The sequence below is a fragment of the Drosophila persimilis genome, unplaced genomic scaffold, assembly GCF_003286085.1.
Source record: "Drosophila persimilis strain 14011-0111.01,24,50 unplaced genomic scaffold, DperRS2 tig00000124-arrow-pilon, whole genome shotgun sequence".
NCBI classification, from domain to species: domain Eukaryota; kingdom Metazoa; phylum Arthropoda; class Insecta; order Diptera; family Drosophilidae; genus Drosophila; species Drosophila persimilis.
In genome coordinates this window covers 9,072,927-9,100,121 of record NW_020825294.1, presented here as the reverse complement: position 1 = coordinate 9,100,121, position 27,195 = coordinate 9,072,927, and the positions used below count along the sequence as shown (strand labels likewise).

Sequence of the window (27,195 nt, the reverse complement as noted above, 5' to 3'; positions counted from 1 at the left end):
TTGTGTGACGCTAATGACAGCCTCTGAAGGAGCCGCACAATATCATTATAAGCCAAAACTAAATCAACAGCAACTAGAGCACACGCCAACAACAACAACAAGAACAACAGCAGCAACTGCCAAAGAGCCAAGAGCAGCAGGAGGGGACAGAGAGTGGGACCTAATAGTAGATGCTGAGGCAGGAGCCACTAATTGACTTTAATTATTTTGTTGTACTAAATGTCTTGTTTACACAAGGAATAGAGAGGAAGAGATACATAGAGAGAGAGAGAGAGAGGGAGGGAGAGAGGGAGGATTGCACTGGTGGGCGATACACTGACAATTCGAAGTCACTTGTTCCTCCTTGCAAGGCAAATGAACAGCAACAAAAATAATGTAAGAAGTCTTTTGTCAAGGTACTCGACTTTTAGATACCTATTACCTATATGCTGTGATCCAAAAGAAGAGATATAGAATGCAAGACACATTGATACTTGGATACTTTGTTTAGTAATTTAATTATAGCTACAATATTCACGAGAGACCCTTGTTGGGTATTGTTTCATTGATTTGTCCACAGCTAATACCTACTAATTGTTTAAATCTAGAGCTACAAGTGTGGATACCACAGATTGCTCTTGGAAAACTAGGTGTTGGTTTTAGCTATTAAACCCATACAAATATAATAATCTCCTTCTCCCTCAGATTACTGGGTGTAATGACAGCTAACAGATGGTGTACAAAAGAGAGAGAAGTGGAGAGAGCGAAAGAGAGGTATGTGTGTAGTTAGGAGGACTAAGTCAAAGTTAGTTAAAAGCAAAGTGCAAACATGTGGGCTTCCTGGCTTGGTGGCATGCAACTGCTCCCCAATTGCCAGGCTCTAAGCGGTGGAACTTTCATTAAAGTTGAATTTGTGTCAGTTGTGCGCCTGCAACTGCGGCTGCATCGTGTGGATGCTTGTGGGATCGGCGACAAGGATAAGCGAGCAAGGACAACCTGCCATATAGAAGATGCTGGTGGAAGGCCCTTTAAAGATTGTCGGAATATCTCTGCGAGAGTTCATGATTCTCCCATGGCTTCTCTACGGTTCAGTCGGGGGATAAAAAAGGCAACTCAGGGCTCAATTTCGATTGAAGAGCGGAAACAATTTTAGTCCACAGGAGCAGTTGTCGGACCAGAGTCCACCCTGAGGTAATATCACCTGAAAGTCGAAACTTGGCTGCAGGCATTGGCCGCTGTCATTCCCGCCTCCCAAACAGACATTGCTTCCTGTTTGTGTTTTGTTGTTTACTCAGCAACAGTACGACCTGCAATTTGGCTTACTGTTGGTCCTCCTCAGAGATGGAGACTACGATTCCCTCCCCTCCCTCCTCCGGTTCTCCTGTCACCAGTCGCAAGACGCCAGGCAACGACAAATGAAGGCAATTCATTGGGCGCGCGGCTTTAACTTGTCGCTGAAAGTGCACAACTGCGGTTCTGTGCGGGGGTGGAGAGGGGACCAGGGAGAGTTCCGGATCCTGCTCCGGCTCGGTCCGTGCTCACCTCCTGCTGCGGATAAAGTTTTCCGCGTTTCCCGTCGAAAGGAGTTGCGTTTTAAGTTGCAATTAAGCGTCAGCGCTGTTTGCTTCGACTCTTCTTCCAGACCCGCTCCACTCCGCCTCCACCTGCCGAGACCACGAGAGTCCAATGAATTCATTGTGGTTTCATCCAGGTCTGCCTTACGAAAATATACTATCTGCCTGGAGAACAGCTAATGAATACTGATAATGAATGGCTACAGAATACGGAGAAGCAGTACTTCGGTGCGGCAAAGTTTATTGAAGAAAGACGCATATCGATGGGATATCTTTGGACTGGGAGAACTTTCGTGTTGATCAATAATGTGTGTCGGGAATGTTCCTTTAAAACTTCTCAAACTCTCGGGAAACTCTTATCGGAGCCTTAAGATCTACATTTGGAATACTGTACACAACTATGTAAATTACATTTTGACATTTTTATTTGGCAGCTGAAAAGTGTGCTTCACGTTTTTGTTGCTCAGCTCAAAAGTGTCAACCACTCTGTTTGCGACTCCCGATATGCATTTTAAGAGAGATCTTTTGTTTTAAAATATTCTAGAAGCTTAAGTATACTGTGTGTAGGAAATATGAAATAAACCCTGGCATCAGCCCACTTTTTCGATTCAACCCTCAACTGACTGTTTTCAGAATCGCAGGCATGGATGCGGTATAACTAATCACTTACGGGATTCGTATAACAGAACTAAACTCGTAATATTCATATTAATTACTAAAAATAGTTCCGAAGAGTTCAAATAATCCGACAAAAAACCCAAAAACCAAGCAATAATTAGATCTACAGATCTACGGGAGGATCAATGGAGTAATTTTAATTCCCATTGTTCAGCCAGCGGTACAGTTCCCCGAGTATTTACACAATAAAACTCTCAGATTCTCTTAAAATATTTTTTATTATTTAACATAAACATACGTTTCGGATTACTCATAAATTTGTACACATAAATTAAAGAATTAAGGGTCGCAAAGAAAATGGGTCGCACAATTGCGATGAAAATGAACCTGGCCGCAAATTGTGGATAAACATTTTCAGCATTCGAGTCGGTGCCTGGCGGAGGGGTGTAGTGATTCGGGTTTCGTTTATTGGATGATTGGAGTGGGGTGGAATGGAGTAGCGCCTAGACTGGGCGTGCCTGAGTGGATGGATCGGGGTCCCTGCGGCCGGGGACCGAGAAGGTGCGATTGATTGCAGCGTAAATTGTTAAAATGTCATCACAGTCATATGAAATTGGAGCGAGTGAGAGCGTTGCTGGCCGTCAGAGTCACGCGTATAGTTCCGATGTGGTGCTGGTAGATCCGACCTGCAGCTCGTCCCCCACGGATGTGGTCGTGTCCAGAGCAGTTGTGGTGGTGGCTGTGGCTGGGGCTGCTGTCGTCGGTGCGGTGGCCGCTACGCTCGCGATCAGTTCCATGCCGAGGCCGTGGGGGAGGTGGACGTTGGGTGGAAGCTGCGACATCTGCAATTGGATTTGGTTCTGCAGCTGCTGCCGCTGCAGCTGCATGGCCAAGAAGCTGGCCAGATTGGCCGTCAGCTTTGCCTTGTGGTTCTCGACCCGCCGGATGTTCCTCACTAGCCGATTGTAGACCAGGGGCTTCACGTCGATGGCCCACAAGAAGTCCAGGTGGTTGAAGCGCTCCATGGGCACCAGGTACTTGTCGATCACGTTGGGCAGCTCCCTGGCCAGGCGGTCCACCCCTGTGGTGGACACCAGCAGGTCGTTCACCGAGTAGTACAGGGCCACTGGAACCTTCACCCTCGACAGGTCGTAGTCCGGCGGCGTGATCCGGTTGTACTCCAACTGGTTCCGCAGGTAGCCCCGGTCGAACTTGCGGAAGTGCCCGGACTTCATCAGCTGGCCAAAGTGCTCCAGCTGCTTGATGGAGGCGCCAGAGGGCGTGTGGCTCAGCATCACGGGTAGCATGGTCTGCGGGAGTAGATGGAGAAAGAAGGGGGCGATGCAGTTTCAAATTCCACAAAACAGTGTCCAACCCCATTCAACATTCAGAATCGACCCCACACACCTGTCCCCAACACAATGCTACACGGCCTAGACCATGTTAGCCATGGCAGTACAGGCGGTTGCGATGGGATGTGTTCTCGGTTCATGTTGGGCCAGAGAATCGCGCCTAATTTGCATGCATTGTCGCTTGTTGTCGGGTCTCCAGCTTCCAGAGTGCCGGTTAATTATGCCAATTGCCAGCAACGCCAGCGAAAACAACAACGCCCCCTCTGGCGGGGTTGGGGCGGGGGCGGGCACTGACATAATAGATAATGACACCCCTTCAATGGCATATTCCAGGTCAGGGAAACCCGCCTATATTCACCCCCACATAATGCTCGAATGATGTTCAATTTCAGCCCCACACACCCTGCCCTCTGTGGCGCATAATTTCAAATCTGCGGGCGTTTAACTTGCGGTCGATTAACGGCCAAGTATTGGCGGGGACTGAGGTATATTTAATGCAAACATCGTGGCCGCACGGGGGATTAAGATAGTGGCATGTACTAGGTGCGACCTAAGCGTAAATGCATTCAGCAGTTGTTGTTTTTGTCTATTTTGCGTTTGTTTTAAATCAAATGGAAACACAATAAAGGAAATCGTGTTACTGTGCAAATTAGATGGAGCAAGATCTACAAATAGTGCCACAAGACATGGAAATGTAAGGTAATGGCTGTGAATTGGATTATTAGTGAACAAGTAAATGACTATGTAGTCTGTTACTAAGCTTGTATTTGCTCTTCACCCTTGAATGCGATGTCTTCTGAACACTCACCCAGATCCTCCACTAACAATGCTCATGAGCCATGAGCCGCGCCCCACACCGAAGCCCACTCAAACTATCAAAACCGACCGACAATCGAACTGGGGCGAGTTAATTAAGTGCCAACTTAATGAAGACAATCCCCGGATTGCCAGCGGTCGTCCAATCCGGGACCAAATCGATGCCTCTCATCGCCGCGTGGGGAGTCCCGTGAAAATGTTGCGGACATACAGCAGGAAACCTGATGATTCCCGGCTCCCTCCGTCGCCGACCCAGGCACTCACTTTGTTCAGCTGCTCCGAGTTGTAGCCGGCCACCAGAAATAGGATATTGGAGCAGACGTCCTGCGTCATGGCATTGTCGTGGCAAACAACCTGGCTGTGGTCCACCAGGAATTTTGTGTTGGGCATGAACTCCGTGATGCGCAGCATTCGTGTGGCGGCCTGGCCGAAAACAGAAGAGTAAGAGCGGAGAAATGGAAATTGCGAACGAACCGGCGAGCGATGCGCACTTACTGTTAGAAAGTCCAGAAACAGAACCAGGGTCCGGAAGAGGGGACTCTTCATGTCGTGGATGTAGGCGATGGGGGCCAGGGCGTGCATCGAGGTGATTTTCTGCGTGTACGAGGGCTGCTCCGAGCAGAGCACCCAGAAGATGGCCGTGCCCTGGGAGTGGCCGACGTAGTGCAGCTGCTCGTAGCCCGTCTTGCTGAGGATGTAGTCGATGTTCGCCGGCAGATCGTACTTTCCCATCTCGTGGAAGGTGAAGTCCCAGAACTCCTGGTAGTCGCTGTTAAGGCTAGTGTGGTTCTTCGAGTACCGGTTGCCTCGTGAGTTGCCCATCCAGACGTCGTAGCCCAAGTCGGAGAGCATGTAACCTGGATGGGAGGAACAATTAGTTATTCCAAATGGGATATATAATGAGCATCTTAGGATCTTAGTTCACTCACCCAATCCCGACTTGGGACCCATCAGTACCCACGTAGCCGAAGTGTCCAGTATGCCGTGCATCAGCAGCACTGGCTGGGCGCCTTTCTTTGGGATGCGGTGCATTTCCAGGATATAGCCGTCCTTCGTTACCACGGTGTGTGTCTCCGATGGATAGCCATATTTGCGTATTAATTTGGGCTGACCGGAGAGAAAAAACGAGATGGAAAGGTGTTAGAAGTGCAAATCATGGCAGTGTGAAATTGAGTTGCCCCAGTCCAGGTTTTTGCACCTGCCCTTTCCGCTGGCTGTCCCTCTTTCTCCTTCTCCTGTCTGCAGCTCCCATTTGCATAGCTTGGTGGGAAGCAGTCACCTGTTCGAGTCCCGAGCCCCGAGCACCAGCATCGGCGTGGTATCCGTCTGGCCCTAACCACAGTCATTTTCAGCTAATGAATTTTAATTTGCGGCATCAACAAGTTAATAAAGTCCCAGCCAGGGGTGCGACTGAGAGGCTGGCAAGGTGCAGACGGGCCGTGGCTGAACCGCTGGGAAGTTCCGCAGTGCAGAGTTGATTGAAATATCTTAGTCTTTTGGTTTCAGGGGTTCCAGCACCCTGGCAAAATGGTTTGGATATGTATGGCCTCAACTATTTTAATTGTCAGCTATGACCGAGCTGCCCGAGCCATATAGAATTTCTTTATTGATGGCGATCTTGGGGGGATCTGATGCGAAGCAAAGTCACACCAGCTAGGGGCTGTCCGTCTCCTCGGGTCACTCTATAAGTACCGCTCCATAGCTCAACCTAGTCACGTATCACGCATACGCACTGTATGACAGCATATTTTTCTTCCTGCTCGCGTAGATTTATAGATGTTCGAGAAAGCCGTGATATTTTTGATAAGTTCGGCTCTTTGGGAGGTTGCTTATGTAAGTGGCGCGGGTAGTAGGTGGCCGAGAGAAAAACTTATAACACAATTGTTAAAATTAAGCCGTAAACACGCGATTACACAAATGTACAAAGAAACAAAAACAATTGAATGAAAACCGAAATACTGGAAAGAGACTCTCTGGGAGCTGCCTGGAATTTTAATTAACCTTGGCAGCGAATGACCAGCAGCAACAGCGGCAGCAGCAACAACAAAATAATACTCGTATAAGCAATGCAATTGGCCAACTGACTTGCCGGCTGGTTGGACAACACGAGGAAGTGGTACCCAAAGTAAGCCAGTGAAATACTTTTCCTACTCTTTCGGTTTTGTTTTGGTTCGAGTGGATTTTGGCAAATGTTTAGGCATAAATTAGGCTTCTTTTGTTTCTTTTTCGGCAGTTTCCTTGGCTCTGGTATTATATAACTTCTTTGTTCGAATAGGAGCTGAAAAAGAATGAGCGCGCGAACGAGGTGCGAAGAAGCGGCCGCAGAAAGCGGCTTGGACAAGCCCCAAAAAATTGCAACAGCTGTTGGGGCTGTCGCTGCTATCGCTGTGGCCCGGTGAGGTTTTGTTTTTCTTGGCTTGACACACTTTGCGCAGCAGCTGGCAAATATTGGAGAGCCCAAGAGCCGGGGAAGCGTTGCACAGATGCGCAAAGTGCAGCAAAATGCCACCACCAGGGGTCTCACCGGGCTGTCAGTGTTGGGAAACCGCGAAAAGTTTGGAAACCTCTGCGGTAATGGAACGTTAAGCAATGCCTTTATCACTTCTCAGGGAATTGCCTTTATAGTTTTCTTTATATTTTAAGCACTGCAATTAGCAGAAATCAAATTGATTGCGGCCTAGAAATGGTCCAATTTAGCCAAGGCTCAACGGTGGTCGGAACGCACACACTCGCAGGCTTTTCAGTGCTTTTGTGAACAAAAACAGGCGTTGGTATGGGTGCCGGCCACTGTTGTACGAGTGTACGTGAGCGGCAGCGCAGCAGCCGAGCACTCGATATAGGGCTGGGGTACATATTTGCTCTAGGAATTCGATTATTCGAATGTTTGATGATCAACGAGTCGATAAAAAACTTAAGTCCACTCAGAAATATCGTATTTAAATAGTTTGTACAACACACTGATAAAAAAAAACAAAGAGAAGACGAACAAATACCCACCGCCATTGCTCAAATATGAAAATGTTTGTTTTAACGCCAATTTAAACATAAGGCAAACACAGCACAACACAACACACAGTACTCGTAAATAAATCAAGCAAATTGCAAGGCAAAAACGCGCTCGTAAAGGTTGGAAAACCATAATTAAATACCAAATACCAAACCCCAGAGAAATAGAGAGATAGGCATACTCGTACGTCGGACCCTGCGGTCTGCGACTTGGACCAATGTGAAAATAAAAATGAATTGCGGCTGTCAGTTGATTTTCGGTCTCGCTTCTCATTTTGCCGTCTGACCGCAATACGAGTATGTTTTTCGTACGGTGTGTGCTTACTGTTTCACTAACTGAACTTTTTCGTTTGGCTCACAGCCACAGAAACTTCATTAGCACCTACGCCGTGCGGCACAGCACCGACTCGGATCCCGATTACCATAATGCTCATCATGACCTACTAATTTTGTGTTTGGCTGCCGATGGTTTGTGTCCACGCTAATTGGCAATGGAGCTTGTGTGTGTATCCACAGTGAGCATTGCCTATATGCCACAAGATCAGTTCTGGGAACACCGGGTGTCAGTTTTTTACATCCAATTTGTGTCAAGCTTCCAATTTATTGGGCGTCTTACGTGGATCTATAACCTTCGTCGTACCGAAGGCGTTTTATCAATTCTGACAAAGAAGTACGCATAGAGTCTTGAACATATTTATATTTGAAAGGTAGGATGTTCATAGGTGCTAAATGTGTTGATGAATCTTCTGTCATTTCTATTGAAATGCTCTTCGGAGCTCATCTTTCCCAAATAATCAGTCCGAGACCTCAATTTGCAGTCGACTGCTGTACTTACACAAGGTTGCACTTAGCCGACATGTACTGTATGTGTCGTGTTGCATGGGCCTTTGGGCGTGGATTTGCTCGAGGGTTTTTTTTCCGCTGTGTATCTTTCGTTTAAAATATCGATGCAAATTTTAAGTGTCAACGTCTGCTTTTCTGGCTTTTTTAGTGGCTTTACGGCGTGCCTTTGATTCATTTGCATAAAACACTATTGCTCGTCGAACTTGACGGCGCTTGTCAGCGCCAGAAACCACTTTTGCTTTCGTTGGATGGATAGGTGGATGGATTTCGGAGGTATTGTCTTGGATTGTCTTGTGCACATCGCTCATTTTGTAACTGACCTTGATATTGACTTCTCTCTGGTTGTCTTTTAACACTGTCATTATAAGAGTGGGTTCGAAGCGTCTCGATGGCCAACCAGTTTTCCCCTCCAATTTGGTGTCAAGTCTTTTGCTGGATCTTTTATGTACCTCCGACTCTCTTGTCTCAAAGATGTATTTCTGATTGGCGTTGGCCGCTCGTTGACTTCGTTTTGCCGCCTGACATCATTTTAATGACATCGAAATATAGGAGGTTAATCACATTTGAACTTTTCCTTCAAGATGCCGATCAGTTGGAGCCCTGCCTTATGGCATATGCAAATCTGTGGAATCGTCACATTCTAGCAACAACAAACAAAGCATTATGCAACAAAAGAAGAACTGATTGATTTCGATTTGCAAATGATAGTTTGAACTTCGCTGTTTATCTGCATTGTCGAATAGATCACCAAGTCATTAGCCCACTGTCTCATTTGTTTGGCTTTTGTTTGTACCCGAAACTTTGCTGATGGATATAAATGCTCACTAAAGAAGGGTTTAAGTCCCTTCTGTATACTTTTTTGAAGGGAGTTACCCATCAATACCGTCGCTTTGAAATCAGCCTAAACGACATCGAATGGCAGGCCCTTGGCATGTCGGGCCGAGACAGAAAAACAACGCGGAAACCTTTATATTCAAATTAAGGCAAAACGAAAATGTTTTCCTTTGCCAAAACAAAGGAGGAAAAGCCAGATCCATGCCGAGCCAAATGACAAACCATTTCCTGATTATGGCCAGCCCAGAGTCTTTCTTCGGTGACATCTGGGGGAAGCCAGCGGCGGAGACTGCTAACCCATATTTCAAAGTCAGTCAGGCGGCAAAGGCTTGGACGTGGAGGTGGACGTGAACGTGGACGTGGACCTGGACGTGGACAGGTTAGCCTAATTGCAGGCTGATGATTGTGTAGCGTTGACAATTTCAATTTGTTACTGCGGGCCATGAAAGGTGTCTCCCGCCATACACAATGTGAACCTGGCCATCTCCCTCGCCCTCGCCCTCGCCCAGCGATTATGCAATTGGCAACGTGCAGAAATTGCCCCTCGGCAAAAGCCCCCGTGCTTTATTCGAACTCCGACGACATTACAGTTCAGACACGCGCCCGTGGACGCGTTTGTAAGCCCAGCAATGACTTTGCATAAGATCCATTTGGCCGTATCCGAGGTACGGGTGTACTGACAGTTCGGTGACAATAGTTTTGGGTCTGCATAACAACAACGAACCACAAATCACAAATCACCAATCACGTAGATCCCATAAAATCGTTACGTTATCATTTCTCTGCACACACCCGTACGGAGTGAATACACTTGCTAATAATACTCGGACGAGTACGGTTCCCGCGGCTTTGGTTTATTGGCTCTATTCATTTTCGCCTATCTGTTTGTTGACCCCACCCTAAAGACGCCTAAAGACCAGCTATTGGGTAATCTTCGGCGTTGTTTGCCCTCTGATATTTGGCTGGCAAAATCGCCCGGCACTTGCAGCTGTGAGAGTTTCTCAAGTGATTTCTGTGCTCATCGGACTCCAGTTTTCTTCGAATGCAAATCGTTTAACCTTGGGAAATGTCGAGGAGCTGGGGAGCTCCCAAGAAGATCGCTGCTAGCCGGCCCCCAGGCTTCCATGTGAACGAAGACTGAATGAAAATGTGATCTAATTGTGGAGCACGTGAATGAGCTCAAGGTCAGTGCGGCCACCAGTTGCTCATTGAATCTAGCTCACTAGCACTCGATGGACTTGGAGGTTTTATTTCAGTTTTGTAACTACATATTCCCATACGTGAGCGAAAATTCAATCACAAAATCGATTATCCCAGCCCTAATATCACCATCTATGTACGTATGTAAATACAAAAGAACTTAATGGCCTATTTCCGCCTGTAAATAACATCCTAATTGCTTTCAATTCCTGCCGAAACAGGTCGGTCACCACAGTTCACGGGATTACCTCTCCCTTTGCTGCACTGGAACTGCAACGGATCATGTGAGCCCAGCAATATAGGGGGACCGTGGCCGTGGCCCTTTGTCGGACCCCTCCGCGCTTCACGTGCGTGTGAGTGTGGAAAGTCAACGAACCCCGAGAACGGAAACTTTCTTTCGACGGGGGGCAGTGTAAATTTATTTGACATAGAAAAATTGTCCAGCCAAAATAAATAAAAGCAAGTAAAAGCAACGAACGATGAAATGCCGAAGAAAAAAAACAACGAAAGACGAAAACAATAGCAAAGAAAACCAGACCAAAAACAAATGTCAAGGGTGGAGAGGAGGTGCGTGATGGAAGTCGGCCGGAGAGGCCTACGAAAATTATGGACTGTGGGATATGGATACGGATTGTTCCCGCTTACTTACCGTTATGAGGGATGCGTCCTCGAGCACGTCGGACTTGAGGTTCCTGCCCCCGCCGGCCAGGTTCGCGTTGCTCGAGAGCAGCACCGAGTTGAGGAGGTTCTTGAAGCTCAGCGAGCTGTAGCTGAAGGGCGAGAGGAGGGTGAAGGCACCGGCCCTACCGCAGACCTGCAGAGCCACTAGGCAGTGCAAGAGCAGGGCCACCAGCAGGCGGCCGCAAGCAAAGTCGCTTGCCCGCATCGCAGAGGCGGAGGGGTTCCAGTGGCACTCGCAGATCGAAGATGCAAAAAGCACTCACTCTCACAGTCACAGTCACAGTCAACAGGCAACGCACACTCGCGCTCAGACACTCAGATACTCAGACACGAAATGGGGCAAATTAGCTAATGCTGCACCGGGGCTTGCACCTAAGCGTAACGGTTACGTCGCGACTATCGCTGGCTCTCTCCCGCTTTCGACACAGATCGACTTGGTGGCAGTTACGTGTTTGTGTCTGGCCACTGGGGTCTTAGTCTGGTTATCCTTTTGGCTGATCCAATCCCGGGCAATTTCGCACTAAAGCACAGTATTCACTGCTGATTATTGTGTATTCCGGAGCCGGGTGGGTCTCACTATTGAACGTCTTATGGAGTATTGTTTATCAGTTGAACGGAGCCTGCCCACCAAATGGGAGTTGCTTGCACTTGTTTCAACTAATTTCTAATTTCGCTCTGAATAACTGATAACTGTTTTGGTTTCTTTGACACACCACGAAATATAAAGAGCCGCCAGCTGAAGCTATTCATCCGTCTTCGCCTGGGGCATGAGGAGCAAAATAAAACACGATACGATACGACGATACGACGATAGGCGGTACGCGATACGCGTTGAATGCAGGGACCAGACTCAACAAAATCTTACGGCGAGCGCTATAGGTGCGTTCACGACGATCATTTGCTTGCTTTTGCCGTGCCAGGTCTCTCTCCCGTTGCCCACATCGCCTTTTCAATTTTTTAAAATACCCGACGCTGCAGCTGTTGCTCCGTCGGCTCTCACGTAGCTGGAATCAACTGAAGTTCGGCCTTACCTCATTTTAGCCCACCTTGCATGCCGGCGAACTTGTTTGAGCCGCACCACCGACTGTGGATTGCATTTACTTGTGGAAGGTAAATATTTGTATTACTTGTTGATATATTGATATGCATATACTCGTAGTACTCGTCTTGTAAGTTTATAGCACTTGGAAGGAGGGTAGAAAAGTAGTAAGCCCGATAGAAATAGTGTGGATCGTGGGACTGACTGGGCGAGGGCTATGGCCAGAGACATATGCAGACAAAGGGCTGGAGCAATACACCATTGGGCATATTCCACTTTCAGAAATGGAATACTTTTGATCGAAGCTCTTTCTTGAGCAGTCCATTTTCCCACCTATCTCCGTAGTGCCGATTTCCCAGCTCCCCTCCCACTACTCTGCACACAGTTGCTGGCGCGTGCCCAACTAGTTTCTTGCTTAAGTCTTTCGTGTCGTTTCGTTTCGTTTCGATCTGAAGCGAGCCGGGTTGGATTGGACATGTCTGTAGGTTCGATTCGCTTAACCGTTAGGGGCTAGATCGTTTCGGTTTGGCTCGGTTCGGTTCGGCTGTGGGGGTTCGTATCTGGGAGCCCGCTGCCTCTGACGCAGGGTCCCCTGTCCCTGGCGCCGCTTGGCGCCGCATGGTGGCTGTTGAAATGTTTGGCCCGGCAGCCGGTTACGTCTGCAATTGGCTCAAACGAAACTGCAAGCCAAATTATGCATAATTTTTCTTTGCGCCACGCCTCGCTGAAGTTTTGGGAGTTGCACTCTCCTCCCATATCCCATGTCCCACGTCCCATATCCCAATTTTCACAAGCCCGCACTCCCCCGAGCTTGGGATCACCCTTCCGTCTATTACTGCGATTATCTCTGATTGCCAGCGCACTGGAGGCCTGCCATCAGCATATTCCGATTGTGGGTATTGTGTCGCTTAGTCTCAATCACTGAGTTCCCAGCAGCTCTCACAATGGGCTCTTCCCGCCTGTCTTTTATTTCTTGCCTCAGTGGTTAGCCTTGGCCCGGCCAATTTGCTGGGAACAGGCACAGCCCTCAATGACAACCGTACCCACATTAATCATAAATTCAATCACCATTTTTACATGCATTCTTGCCCCATCGGGACAGTGAGCAAAGTTCAAGAGACAAGATACAATATTGGGCAGAAGCCTCGAAGAAGCGAACGCGAAATGTCGAATACCCTTGAAAGCAAACCCAAGCGATAAAATGTGGACTGCCAGACAACAGACTGCTGGTATAATTCCACAGCTTCCTACGATATACTTTGGCAATTACATGAACTCGAAGGTGAAGCTGGAAAAAATAGTCCCATATGTCGGAAAACATCCTATAGGAGACCCAATGAAGCAAAGATCGGTTTGGGCCTGAGTTGCTGCTGAGCTTTACTGAATTGGTAATCGATTTACGATCGATGCTTTATGTCCCCCGCTGATGACAATACTCATAAAATCTGTCACTGGGCAAGGCCAAAATGTCTTGGCCACATCTCAAGGCGAGCAAATGCATTGGAATTCCATTAAGAGCAACAGAATTGCAACTGAATTCGACTTGCACTTGGAAGAATGTCATGAACACGTGCCACATGCAATCACATGTGGCTGGGGCTGGGGCAGGGGCAGGGGCAGGGGCATGGCCATCCACTTCTTTACCCGACGTCCGGCATCTGTGAATTGCTGCTGCTTTGGGTTTTCTTTATTTTACTCTGCTTTTGACGAATGCAATTATCTGCATCGCTTTCTGGCTTCGTACAGATTCCTACCACTTCTTACGGGCACTAGTATGTGTTGCAGTTTTTGGCAGCGAAAATTGCCCAATTACATCTCCAACAATTGCTGCAACAACAAGGCACAAGCCAACAGCTTAACCCTTTAAAGACTCGAACTAGTTAAATATAATTATTAAAACATTTGAAGTAGTATAAAGTAGGGTAGAGATTGGTGCATAAATTGGACGACATTTTCTGAGTTGTAGCTTACTTATCTGTTGTTGAACGAAACCGCCAAGACGACAATCGAGTTGTCTGAATCCATGGAAATAATTCGAAATATGAGCAACAGTTGTTAAAGTTGATCGCATGTAATATCTCTTAGCTGAAAATTTGTACGTTGTGTCGTAAGGGGTTAATGCAGCTAATCTGAAGGTCTCAAGGCGCAATGTAATTTCAGTTGTTGCACCTGTCATTGCAGCCGAACGTGAGCGTGACACACTGAACATTGCATGTGGTAAGAGCTAGTGGAGTGGAGTGGAGAGGGCTGGAATGTGGCATATGGGTACATATACCCTGGGTATGTGCAATAAGCCAAGTATTTTGCTAAGGGCCCAGTTTGGCGGTCATTTCTCTGTCGTCCCTGCCGTCCTCTTCTCTGCGACCTTGCCCGAAGTGTTTGTCGCTGTCTGTGTTTGCTCTCTGGTTGACCCCTTTTCGGGTGGGTGGTTCACCGCACTTCCACATCATCCTTAATTAGCAGTATATTTTATGTACATAAATATGTGTTCCAGCAGATAGTAATTTCCACATTTCGCGTTGCTCTGAGCTACGTGGAACTGCACGGGAGGCACTTTATTGTTTTGGTGACATTTTAACGGCACTCAACGGATGACCCCGGGTTAAAGAACCATTTTTAATAGACAATTTAGACTGAGAGATTCTTAATAAACTGATAAACGTGTTGGCTATTATGAAATGCAGTACAGAGAAGGAAAGATTCGTTGTCTACCGCATGAAATCGTCTAGTTCTCACTTCCGTAAGGTTCCACAATGAAGTCGAAAGTACTATGTGGATGTATGATAATCTGTATTCATGCATCGATTAATGTCACATCGATCCGTCTGTCAATATGTCCATCTGCCTGTCTATTGTGGTGGCACCTCCACATGCTTCGCTTGCCTGAAAGTAGATCCCATTTGCGTCACCCGCTCTTAGCCAAACGTGTAATTTGTCCAATTTGACCACATGCTTCTTTCTTCACCAAATTGGTATCTCCATTATGCATTTGTGGGGGGACCGCTGCCCCGAGACCCGTCCCCAGGATATTCTGCAGCTGGTTGCGCTTTATGGCCATTTTAAGACGCCATCTAATTGCGACGCCTGTCACATGCCCACGGCCTCGCCCACGCCAGGAGCATCGGGCAGCCGACTGGAACCAAACCACTATAATCAGTGGCGACAGCGCCAATGGCAGGGGCGTTGAACAGCGCCTGACTGGGGGCGGACTGCGTAACGTGTGGCAGGTGGGAGCGGCTTCTTTCGCTTTTCGGCGCTGATAAGCAGCCCCTGGTACTCTGAGAGACTCCGCGAGCAGCGAGCAGGATTTTTGATTTGGCTGCCGTTACTGTCATCAATATTTGGTAACAAATTCCAATCGCATGGCATTCCAATTCCAATTCCATGCAGGTTGATTGCACCTAGCCATTTGGCAGTTCCAAATTCAGGCGCAGACGCTGTATCAGCGTCTCTTCCCTCCATCGATTCGCCTGGCATTACGTAAGCTCCCAGCCAAGCTGCTACCTCTCTTTCTCCGCATGATTCAGCCGCACACAGCTTTTCAAACTAAGAAAACTCTGCTAATGGCGACATCGTAAGACGTTTTAAGTGTACTCTACAAGTGGAAAAGGCTGTACGAACATCATGTGACGGTGGCCAGAGCCAGTCTTTTAGCACCAGGAATAATCTGACCTATTCGTAGGAGCTCCGCCAGCACTCGGCGCAGCTCTGCATCCTGTCCCAGGACAGCTGTTCCTCTAGGAGGACTCACTACCGGCTTTCTGCGTTCGTCGGGCGTGTAGTCTCTACTACAAAATTTGAAAAAATATGGTCCAGAAAAGATAACAAATGGTATCATTGTATAAGAAACTACAATGTAGTCCGAGAAGTAAGGACAATTTAAAAGGAATGTCCAAATTCCAGCGTATGATTGTAAATATGGGATTAGCCAAACTTTGTGTACAGACTTGATCTTAAGTTTAATCAAACTTTAAATTATAGATACCCTTTTCGTTGGTAATCGATCTACAGAGTGTTGTCTAGTCATTAAATTATCACAATTACGTTTTCTTTTTGACTTATCCGAAACTGTCGAAAACAGCAGATCAGTTGAAGGATCAGCCGATGGTATATATCATATTTACTGCATATAGTATGTACTATCAGGTATCAACAAGCATACGTTGATCTATGCCTGATCCAAAAACATAGGATGGTTGAAGGTGTGTGCGTGGACTTAAGACATAAATATAATCCAAATTCATGTTCGTTCGATGGTTTGGATCATACTCGTAATTACTCTATTCCAAATTGATTGGACTGCGGTTAGGGCATCTCTGCTTCGTAGTACTTTCATTTGGCCAAGTCTTGTTTTTTGAGCCAACTTTTGTTGAGTTTTTGGTGTGTGGGTAAAAATGCAGCCAGAAACGAGCCACGGTATGGAGCCATAGTGTCGTTGTTTAGCTGCGCTCCTGTGCAACAAATAGAAACAGCAACAACAGGTGGACTTGTCACAACAACCAAAACAACACCAGCAACACAGAAGCAACACCAACACCGATCAAGACCCACTCAAATGCCTCTCCAGATTTGTCATTCTCCAGCAAAAACAGCAACAACAGCAACAACAACGAAAATGTTGGTAAATGTGTCATGGTACCAGGAGCAGCTTTTCGCGCTGGCACCGCTGGTGCCTCTAGCCATGGCTGTGGACGTGTTCCTGTTTACATTTCTGGCAATGTTTTGAAACGCGTATAATACAACTGTATGCAAAAGCCGGTTTCGTTGGGTTTGGGTCTGTCTGGCACAGCTTTGAGGCGCTCAATTGACACATATCCCATCCCAAAAAACTGCTTATCCGTGTCTTCCCCGGCGCTGGTTGCTGGTGACCGCGGCTGTCGGGCTGGTCCCAGGGGACTCGGCTGTTAGTGTCAATGTTTGTGGCGCTAACTGTGAATTCTAATCAACGTCTTGTTCAATTTGCTTCCATTCGCTGCCGATGACGCGCAGAAAGTTTTGGATGACGGTGATGTGCGAAATGGAAAGGCAAGAAGACGTAATGGGGTCGGTTTCATCAGTGGCTTAGCTGCTTTTTATGGGGGAGATAGTGAATCTGAAAAACTGTCTTTGTCCAGAGTTCTGGGGGAGTCAGACCTGCCCCACACTGCGTAGACTCTCGCCGTGGATGCCGAACGTGTTTCGTGTGGCACAGAAAGCACGCCAGACACGTAACAATTAACAATTAAAAACATTAAAAGCCTCTTATACAACCCAGCAAAAACAACGGGCACTTCACACGCTTTGAACCTCTAGGGTTGATCCCCAACACACCCTTTATGAAATTCGAATCTACTTTTGACACATAACTACGAAAGACCGCGTAATAAGTGCTATAAAGACGCCAAACGACAGCCAGCACTGACACCGAGAAATAAAGAAATGTTTATTCGACCATTATTTCGTCCACTGAAATATCACATAACACAACAAACAGTCTGATCGTAAATACGAATAATTACTTTTCACTCGTTTTTTATCGGATCTGGAAACAAAATTGCTAGAAACTAGTTCCACATATTTTCCGAGTTTCCGAGTTAGTGAAGAAATAAAGTACCTTCATGCCTCGTATTTTATACGATCTGGAAGTCAAAATATTTGAAACTACCACAGTATTTAACCTGAGCGAGCGCTTGGCCGAAATTATGTTAATTGCACGGATGCAGCCCCTACTTGTATCTGTATCTTTGCATCTGAATCTCTGCATCTGTAGCTCTGGGGGCTGTGCGAATGCAAATTAGCCGCCAGAGCCCAGAGCTTGCCCTGGAGAATGTGTTTTGGTTTCGGTTTGGCATTACCACGCATAAATTTTCTTACGCCTGAACGGCTCCAGCGACCATTTTCCAGCAGGCCCCCAATGGTTGGGGCCTGTGGTTCCCCTCGGCAGGGAAAAGGACGAGTAGCAGGAAACGGCAAATGTTTATGCTGAAATATGCTGAAAGGATACTTTATTGAGCGAGAGGAACCGGCCGGGGGCAGGAGATCAGTTTGTTCAGCCACAAAGTTGCATAATTAATTTGTTTACACAGTTGTACACAAACTCGACGCAATTTTCTGGGGTCGCCGTGTAATGTGCAATGTAAACATGTGCAACATCGCTGGGGGCACGGGCACGGGCACAGAACTTAAAGGGCTCCGAATAAAAAGTGAAGCGACGGTTGCAGCGAGATAAGAAATGTATCTAAAGGACAGCAGTTTGAAAAAATATAATAATATTATTGAATATCATTGCGAAGTGCCATTCATTATCGTGTTAATCGTGAATCAATCAAATCATCTTAAACGTACTAATCGGATTGAAACTAGGTATCTTTGTACTACTTTCTACATTCTCAAACTCTTCCACAATGGGATATGAATAAGTTTTCCTAGTTCTCAGTTAACTGCATGGTTCCTGCATGAAAGATGGCCACCGTTTTATATTTTCCCGCTTAATTTTCCTCACTTTCGCAATAAAAATAATGAAAACTCACTTTAACGTGAATTATTATCCACTTGCCGCCAAATTCTCTTGCCTCTGATTCACTGTCCGACTGCCATCGGGACAGGTCATGCACTTCGCTGAGTGGGGATCCATTCGACACTTCGACAACTGCAATATCATTAACTATATCATCGATAAAATGTCCATTTCCGTCCCATATTTGTTTATATTTGTGCCATTTGCTCTCAGTCGTCCATTGTTGCTGCTGTTTATGCACTTCCGTGCATTCGAGGAAAATGCGGCAGAACCGACAACAGGAATGGCGTCAAATGTTTTACTGCCAGATAAGAAGTTTAATTTATGCGAAAACATGTTTGAGGCTTCTCGCATCTGCTGGCCAGACACCGAATGGGCATATACGGATATAGATAGCGGCGCAGCCGTGATCCTGAATGTGACGGGCCTTGACCGGACCCGGTCACGCCCATGTATAGCACCCCCGTTGCTATTGACCTTGCAGCGGCGCGAACTTCAAACCCAATCAAATGCGAACGCAAAAAAATTGGCCATAAATTTATCGGGATTCGGTCTTCTGTTTTTGCGGACGTCGATGTGTGTTGTTTTTGCCACTGTCATGTATTTATTTAACGCCATGTTGTGTCTAGACCCTGGCGCTGACTGACATTGTGGCCAGGCGGCACTCTCCGATATTTGTAGAGCGATAACTCCTTTTTTATGGTCACCCATTGTCTGCAGCAGCACGAGGAGCAAGACGAGCAGGAGGAGTGGCGCTGGCAAAAGCAGGAGCGGAGCAGATTTTATGCTATGTCTGTCTGGCACTTTCCCAGAAAGCCGCAACCAGCCAAAGCCAACAGCCACAGCCAAAGAAGCGTGCCTCTGCATAAGCAGGCAGGCAATTAAAAGCAAAGATTCCAGACATTTCAGCCATTCCAGTTATTCCAGGGTGAGGGTGCGGGCGTCATATCATTAATTAGCTCCTGACGCGTTGATAGTTTTCCTTCTTTTAAGGTTATTTAACATTTTTGCAGTATCATAGAAACAAATACAGACACGGGAATGCCGCATTATACAAGAACCATACATCATTATCATCCTTGATTATCAAAAACTGTGAAGAAGAAATAACGTAAGGTTCGTCTGTTGGAATTCCTGGGTTTCGACCACTGTTAATACTTGACAAAAAACACTCTTCTGAGTCGATAACAGATGATAGGAGAAAAGCGAACTTGCTTTGCTTACGATCTTAGCAGTAAAAGGTAGGTATTCATGTCTGGCATGTACTGATACTCGTACGTACTCTTCCACAGGAAGAGGGTTTTCTAGTAAGCAGAAAAGCTCCGAAATTCATTACTTTATTAGAACTAAAGTAGAAGCTGTATAGCTGACTGCGTACTTGCCGATGTAAATGGAAATGGTAACTACAGATCGCTACCAAATTGCATAGCATACTTTTGGGTGGAGATTTCGTGTATTTCATACTCAGTCAGTATAAACGCACATACATATACTATATATTTTATACTTAATATACTCAAACGGTATAATTGGCAACAATTAAATGCTTATTGTGGTATCTACAGAAATATTCCTTTTTATAATGTTAAGCCGGTTCGATCTACATATAGCCCATTCATGAAAGAAGACCATGTTCAGACTATACGGGGCCACCTGCCCAATTTTATATAAAGAATACGGATAACTGATGTGGTTCCTATACAAGTACGATTATATTTAATATTCTGGTAGGAAACATACGGATACAATTAAATGGACTAGAAATAAATTGATAAAAACCCCACAGTACGTTAACACACCCTACAAGGGGTCACAGGGTATTATCTGCGCTATGATAACTAGCCCGTACTGCTGGCGGCTTTCTCGGTGTTTCTGGTCACCCGATCTTCCGGCCACTCAGTCAATCAGTGGCCCGTGGAGTGCCGGATAATGTTCTTCTGGTGCAAGCGCCCCTGCTCGTGTTGGGCCACGGACTTCTGGTGGTTCATCGTTATGCCGCAAGTGCCGCAGAAGTAGCCGCCGTTCGGGGCCCAAGTATTATCTTTATCCTTCGGGCCGCTGGACGTGCAGGTGGAGAGACCCAGTGGCTTGGGGGCGGGCATCGAGCCGGTGGAAGCGCCGTACATGTGGCGCCCGACAAAGGGAACAGCCATGTTTCCGCTGATGTAGCTGGCCAGAACATGCCGGCGATGTCGGGCCCCTGCCATGTGCATGGCCATCTGGGACTCGGAAGTAATGCTCACATCGCACAGCTCGCAATGCAGCCACTTGCAGTCGGTACGCACCCAGCGGCCAATCGCGTTGTAGTAGCCCGTGCCGTTCGGCCTGGAGAGGTTGGCGGCCACCAGCAGGTGTCGGCGCCCGTGGAAGTGCTGGTAGGCGTGCACATTCGACGTGAGCTTCAGGTCGCAGAGCTCGCAGTACAAGTCGATAGCCCTTGTGCTGGGCAGATCCAGCAGCATGTCATCCGAAACGCTGCTTTGAGGGCGGCCGTCGGGCATCCGGAATGAGCCCATCCGGCGATCGTGCTCCTTTGAGCGGTAGTGTTCCATGGCGTTGCGCATCGTCCGCATGGTAGTGTGGCACAGGCGGCAGATATTCCAGCGGAACAGGTTCTGCATCTCCGGGGGACAATTTGGATAGAGGGCCTGGTCCCCGGCAGAGTCATCTGAATCGTTGAAGACTGCAGTGCCTGAACGGTAAGGTAAGGTAAGGACATGGACAATGTGAACTGCAAGGCTAAGAGTCAATACTCACCAGGAGCCGGGTTCGGTGACTTCTGATCCCACAGTTTTCCGATCTCCATCTCCTGCTCAAGATTAATCATCATGTGGCGCTCTCCCCTGTAGCGAGGCGATGAAAGCTGCTGTTTGCGCATTTGAGCAAAGGACTTAAAGCCGTTTTTCTGTGCAAACGTGGTTTTGGGCTGTAGAAAATCCTTTTTTGTGCTGTAAAGCTGAGTATGGGTGACTGGCTTAAAGCCGTTTTTTGGTACTATCCCGCTGCTGATCAATGGCTGGACAAGGGATGATACAGGGGGATGAGCATCTGACGGTTGGGGCTGCTTGTGGAAGCCATTGATTGGTTTCTTCGACTGCTGCCCCGGAAGCTGGAGCTGCTCGTTTTGCACGTAAGCCCCGCTGCTGTCGAGGCAAAGTTCGGGAACCTTGCAATGGGCGTGGGCATCCGAGTGCAGCTTCTGGACTGGCTGGTAGCCATTCAATGGGCTTGGGGTCATGCCGTTAAGCTTCCTGATACCCCCGGCTACATACTCATTCGGCACGGGCATTCCGCTTCCTGGGGTCGTTGTCACACAATCACCAGTCTCGTCCTGCTGGATCTCCTCAATCTGTAAGGGAGGCGGCTGGTAAGCCGGCACAGGCTCCTGGAACTTATTCACCCACAGCACCGAGTGGGCAAGGGGACTTGATTGCTGCTGGTGCAAGGCCGCCATGAAGTGGGCCTTGATAATCTCGTCCGCCTGATTGGCGGTGGGAGCCTCGGTGAATGTAGAAACTAAAGCTGGAATGGTTAGGTTCTGGGATGCAAACAGCTGGTGAACGCCAGTTTGAGCGAACAGTAGCAGAGTCTTGTCGGCGGAGTTTGGGTCGTGCCAGACACCCATTGTGCCCGACCCATCAAGGCCGTTGCCATGAATGGGACAGGGAAGTTGTTCCATTGGGAACATCAGCCGCAGGAGTTGACACTCTGGATCTCGTCCAAACTCCTCGTAATCTTCTGGAGGAACATTCACATGGAAGTGATAGACGGCCTTCGTGTCCAGGCATCGCACGTCCACCAGGACGGGCACATGACCGGACGGAGTGAGTGGCTTGGGAAGGTGAGGAGCATCTTTGACTATTTTTTTGGCGCCTTCTATGGCAAGCACCTCGTGGACCAGCAGGTGCCGGCGATATGGGTTCACGTTGTGCTGCAAGGCCAACATTATTGTGCTGGTGCTGTACTCGTAGCTTAGGATTCTTGAGGCGGTACTGGAAACGGCAGCAGTACGGCGGGAATTGCTTAGGACATACGTAACTTGGTCCGCTGTTTCGTATTTGACGGAATATGTCGCTTTTTCGAGTGCCCTTTTGGTTCGTTGCTTTGCACAGATGATAGAACTCGTTGCTGATGTCGTTGATTCAGAAAGGTGTTTTTCAATAAACTTGGTGCACTGCGAAATCCACGACAACTTATATTTTATGTGCTATTCTAATACGAAATGTTGGCAAAACATTTGAATTTGTTGGGAATGGTGTTTTAAAAATGTGTGAACGGTTTCTCCACCAGTCGAAAACTACATTACAAAGCACAATTACTGACAGACCTGACGCCGTGATTGAATTGTCAAGGCTATCAAAAACTGATGTTCGTGTGTTTGCGTGAATGTGTCTAGAAATGAAAGTCACTCCAGCAGGGCTGCATTTTAGGGGGGGTATCGGTTGTTTGAGTGTTGGAAAGTCCCTGTCTAATTATATTGGCCAACACTCTTTCTATCATCCCCAGATAGCGAAGCAATCATTGAAGACGCTAATCACGTTCACGGTAGCTGGAACGCAATCACCAACATGGAAGAATGGAATACCCATATTCCAAGAATGAAATACCCTGAACCATATGCTTGCATAGTTAATGAGCATTTCAATTCCAGCAGGGAGCTTGCCGATAAAATCCTTCAAGGTCACGACTAACTCAATCGTTACTGTGATTGGATGGAGAAAGAAAGCTGTCCCTAAAGGGTCCTCACTCATGGAAATTCCAGGGCTGGGCTTTAAATATTCCCGACAAACTTCTGTATACCAACACACATCCGGAGAGCCCCTTGAATCTGACACACATGTGTATGTGACTGCCGTGGGGTATTAAAATAATGCTTTGCGCGTGATTTTCCATCCTTGCCGGGTATCCTTGGCATCAATTGTCAACGTTTAGCTGGCGGACAAGTTTATCGGCCGAGGCCGCACCTGTGGGGAAGTTTCCACTGGGATGACAACTGCCACTGCCACTTCCACTGCCACTTCCACTGCCAACATCAATAACACTAATGGGAAAAGGATAAAGATAAGCATTAAATAACACACGTACGCGCGGCGTTCTGGGGCTTATGGTATGGCCTCCCCAGCGAGTTTTGCCAGCCAGGCCTATACCATGTGAGATGTGAATGGGGGCGTGTGGAGACTTCTGGGGTGGGTGATGCGTGGGCCCCAGAGGCATACTCTGTGGGCGGGGCTGCGTACGTGTGGCTGTTAGGCGACACGTCCCTGTCCCCCCCTCTGCCACACTGCCTCTCGTCACCGTCACCGTTCTGTTTGCTCTGCGCATTTTTCACATTTCGCGTTTCCGCTTCCGCTTGTTCGCCATTGTCGTGACAGTTTCTCGCTTTTGCTTTACCATCAGCTCAAAAATACGAAAATGTGCCACACACGTGACCAATTTAAAGACGTACCCACCCCTATGCCCTGCGCTCCTTGCTGCCGTGGACATCATTTCAATTGCCAACTTAATTTAAAAACTGGTGCTTGCGGCGGTTGAAGATGTGTGTATGATGGGTGCAAAATTGATGGAAACCCTGCAGACAGGGAACATGCAAATTTTTGCTGATATGCATTGATTTCCTTTGGTGAATTATTACGATGTAAGACCCTCGAGCCATTCAACATCTTACCTATCCTTCTGGCTGTAACTTAGATCATGTCAAGGGCTCAGTGTCCTTGATTATGCCGGTCTCCTGAGCCGGAAGCCGCCAAGCCATGGCTGTTGAAATTTTAGAGATACGAAAAACCCGAAAACGCATCATCATTATTTGCTGAATTTGGATCAGATCGGATTATTCTTAACAGAACGACGTAAACGCGCTGTATCCTCTGTCCAGAGGATTGAGCGGGAGGGGACACAGCTTATAAGACTGCCTTTATTTGTGGAAGTTGTTTTTTCATAAACAGCGCAACGTTTAATAAATATTTAAGACATGCTGGTGCAATACGAAAGATCCCTGCTGGTCGGCGATCTACGCCCAAGAAGTTGTGTGGTCCAGGAGCCCGTGCTCGTTACCGGAAGTCATGCTGTTAAGTTCTGTCTGGTTTTCAATTTGGATTAGAGGTATTTTCTACAGTCTGAAAAAGGTTTGCGCGGATGCTTGAATAAAACGCAATAATCAACCATAATAACAGTAATTAATAGTACAAATCTGGAAAGAAATACATGTACAGTTTAAACATAGAGTCCAAACTATCATCGAACGCATAGTACAACCACTTGCCATAAAGTCTATATATAGTCGCATAATCATAAGAACTATATAGTATGTACTATCTATACACATAAATATGTATATCGTATTGAATGGTATAATAATATATATACATATATATAATATATATAATATATAATATATAATATATATATAATATATGCGCTGAAAAAGTATATATTATCCCTGATTATGACATATAAATATTTATATATATTACTTATGTATATATTATATTTATTTATTCATCTGAAATTTTTACGACGTGCGACTTACTTGCATCGCAGGTGCATACATTACCGACATCATCTTCGCGCCTGCACCCCGCTTTACCTCATCGACTTTGAGTGGGTAAGTTTTTTTTGTTTCTCCCTCTATTCATCTTTTCCATTGAATCATTTTTCTGGGTTCTTCTTCTTTTATTTTGTATTCCCTCCAGCTCTATTGGCCGAGACGCTCTCTGGCGACAAACTACTATGCCGCGATCCCCCCTCGTCCAACCCCAAGTAAAGCTACGAAGTTATTATTTCTGCATTTATTTTATTTAACACTTCCTGTAATTTTAGCAGATCGACACCTCCGGTAGCCAGGAATACCACTTGCCCGCGGATACCGATATGCCCATCATCGTTTATCATGGGATCTCCATCCTCATCCTGAAATCAGGATCGTCAGCAACATCCGGTACATACACCGCCGAATCAAACGTTGGGCTTCGAGACGCGTAAGTGAATCTGTATAAATTTGTGGAAATATTTTACAATATATCTTCCTTCACAGACCTACATATGTACCCTACGCTTTGCCACAAACCGAGTCTTATGCGGTTTCCCCCCGCCAGACGGAGTCCTATCAAAGCATCCCAGCCAGAAATACTCGTATTCCAGCAGGACAGAGGCGCAGGGACAGGGGATAGGTGACAGCAGAAAACCCCTTGCAAGATCCGCACATAACAGGCCATCGTCATCTTTCGACCTGGTCCTCGACAACAAGGACTTTCACTATGGTAACCAAGGAAGTGGCTTCGTTTTCCACTTGTTTATTTTTTTTTTTATGCTAAACTAAGTTATAATATATCAAATTATTGAAAAATCATCCGTGCTGTGTCCTTTATCGGGAAAATATCCAGACTACAAAAAAACGTGGCACGCCCAGATCGGTGACCAAATACCGGAGAAAACTACACATAGCAGGCCATCGTCATCTTTCGACCTGGTCCTCGACAACAAGGAGTGGCTTCGCGTGCACGATACTCTAGAATATAAAGTATAGATATGTAGATCTCGTTGTTGTTAGGTCTAAGGATATATGCATCCATATATTTAGATAGTAGATACAAATGTTTTCCCCTTGTTTATTTTTTTTTTTTATGCTAAGCTAAGTTATAATATATCAAATTATTGAAAAATCATCCATTCTGTGTCCTTTATCGGGAAAATATCCAGACTACAAAAAAAAGTGGCACGCCCAGATCGGTGATCAAATACCGGAGAAAACTACAAATTTTTGATTGGGGAAAATGTCCTTGATCCTTGCTAAGGGCTTCATAAAATCAGGGACATTTTTCTGATCACATGAAGCTGTCGCACGTCCCGATCGGGCTACAAATAAGGGAGAAAACAAGATATATACATATATCTGGCAAAAATACCCTTGATCCCTAATAAGGACTCCATAAAATTATGGGCATTTCTCCGATCACATGAAGCCATCTCCCGCCCAGATCAGGCGACAAGTAGTCGAGAAAATTAAATATGTATATTTGGGGTTTTTGGAGTCCTTACCGAATGATCAAGGAGATTTCTGGAGTAAAAATCCTTGATCCTTGATAAGGACGCCATCAAATTAGGAACATTTTTCTAAACACAGGAAGGCATCGCACGTCTCGATCGGGCCACAAATAAGGGGAAAAATCAGATATATATATATTTAATATATAACATATATGTATATATTTAATAAATAAATAAATAAATAAATAAAAATATGTATGTCTGGCAAAATAATCCTTGGTAAGGACTCCATAAAATCAGGAACATTTTTCCGATCACAGGAAGCCAAAATCGGCCCACAAATAACGGAGATAACAAAACTGGCTTGTAACTGGCTTGGAAAATGTAGTTCAAGAATTCACCGATAGGGGCGCAACCGTACAAAAAGAAAAACCTCGCGTCAAATGGCCAAAACCTGGATGGAATACCAGGCAAACAGAATCAGCAGCAAGCAGCTGTAGCAATTGCAAAAAAAAATCGCAGCATGTTTTAGGGGGGTCGAAATATTTTTTTTTTAAATCGTTGGCTTTCTGCTGATTTCTGTTCGCCTGGTATTTCAGCCATTTGACGCGATTCTTTTTTTCTTGTACGGTGCAGCCCCTATTGGCGATTTCTTGAACTACATTTTCAAAGCCAGTTTTGTTATCTCCGTTATTTGTGGGCAGATTTGGGCGTGTGACGGCTTCCTGTGATCGAAAAAAGTCCCTGATTTTATGGAGTCCTTAGCAAGGATCA

At 46.5% G+C, this 27,195-nt stretch overlaps 2 protein-coding genes across 2 annotated transcripts; both read right to left on the bottom strand.

Annotated features, from left to right (window-relative positions):
* Window positions 1–2,475: 2,475 nt before the first annotated feature.
* On the bottom strand, window positions 2,476–11,747 carry LOC6596635 (lipase 3). Its single transcript, XM_002021607.2, has 5 exons — window positions 10,872–11,747; window positions 5,269–5,446; window positions 4,835–5,196; window positions 4,604–4,762; window positions 2,476–3,481 (listed from the first exon to the last, which is right to left on the bottom strand). The coding sequence occupies exons 1-5, from the start codon at window positions 11,106–11,108 to the stop codon at window positions 2,819–2,821; spliced, it is 1,599 nt and encodes a 532-aa protein (XP_002021643.1). The 5' UTR covers window positions 11,109–11,747; the 3' UTR covers window positions 2,476–2,818.
* An 8,384-nt stretch (window positions 11,748–20,131) lies between these two features.
* Window positions 20,132–22,687, bottom strand: LOC6596634. Its single transcript, XM_002021606.2, has 2 exons — window positions 21,196–22,687; window positions 20,132–21,130 (listed from the first exon to the last, which is right to left on the bottom strand). Exons 1-2 carry the CDS (start codon window positions 22,382–22,384, stop codon window positions 20,343–20,345), a joined length of 1,977 nt encoding a protein of 658 aa, XP_002021642.1. The 5' UTR covers window positions 22,385–22,687; the 3' UTR covers window positions 20,132–20,342.
* Between the last annotated feature and the right edge of the window lie 4,508 nt (window positions 22,688–27,195).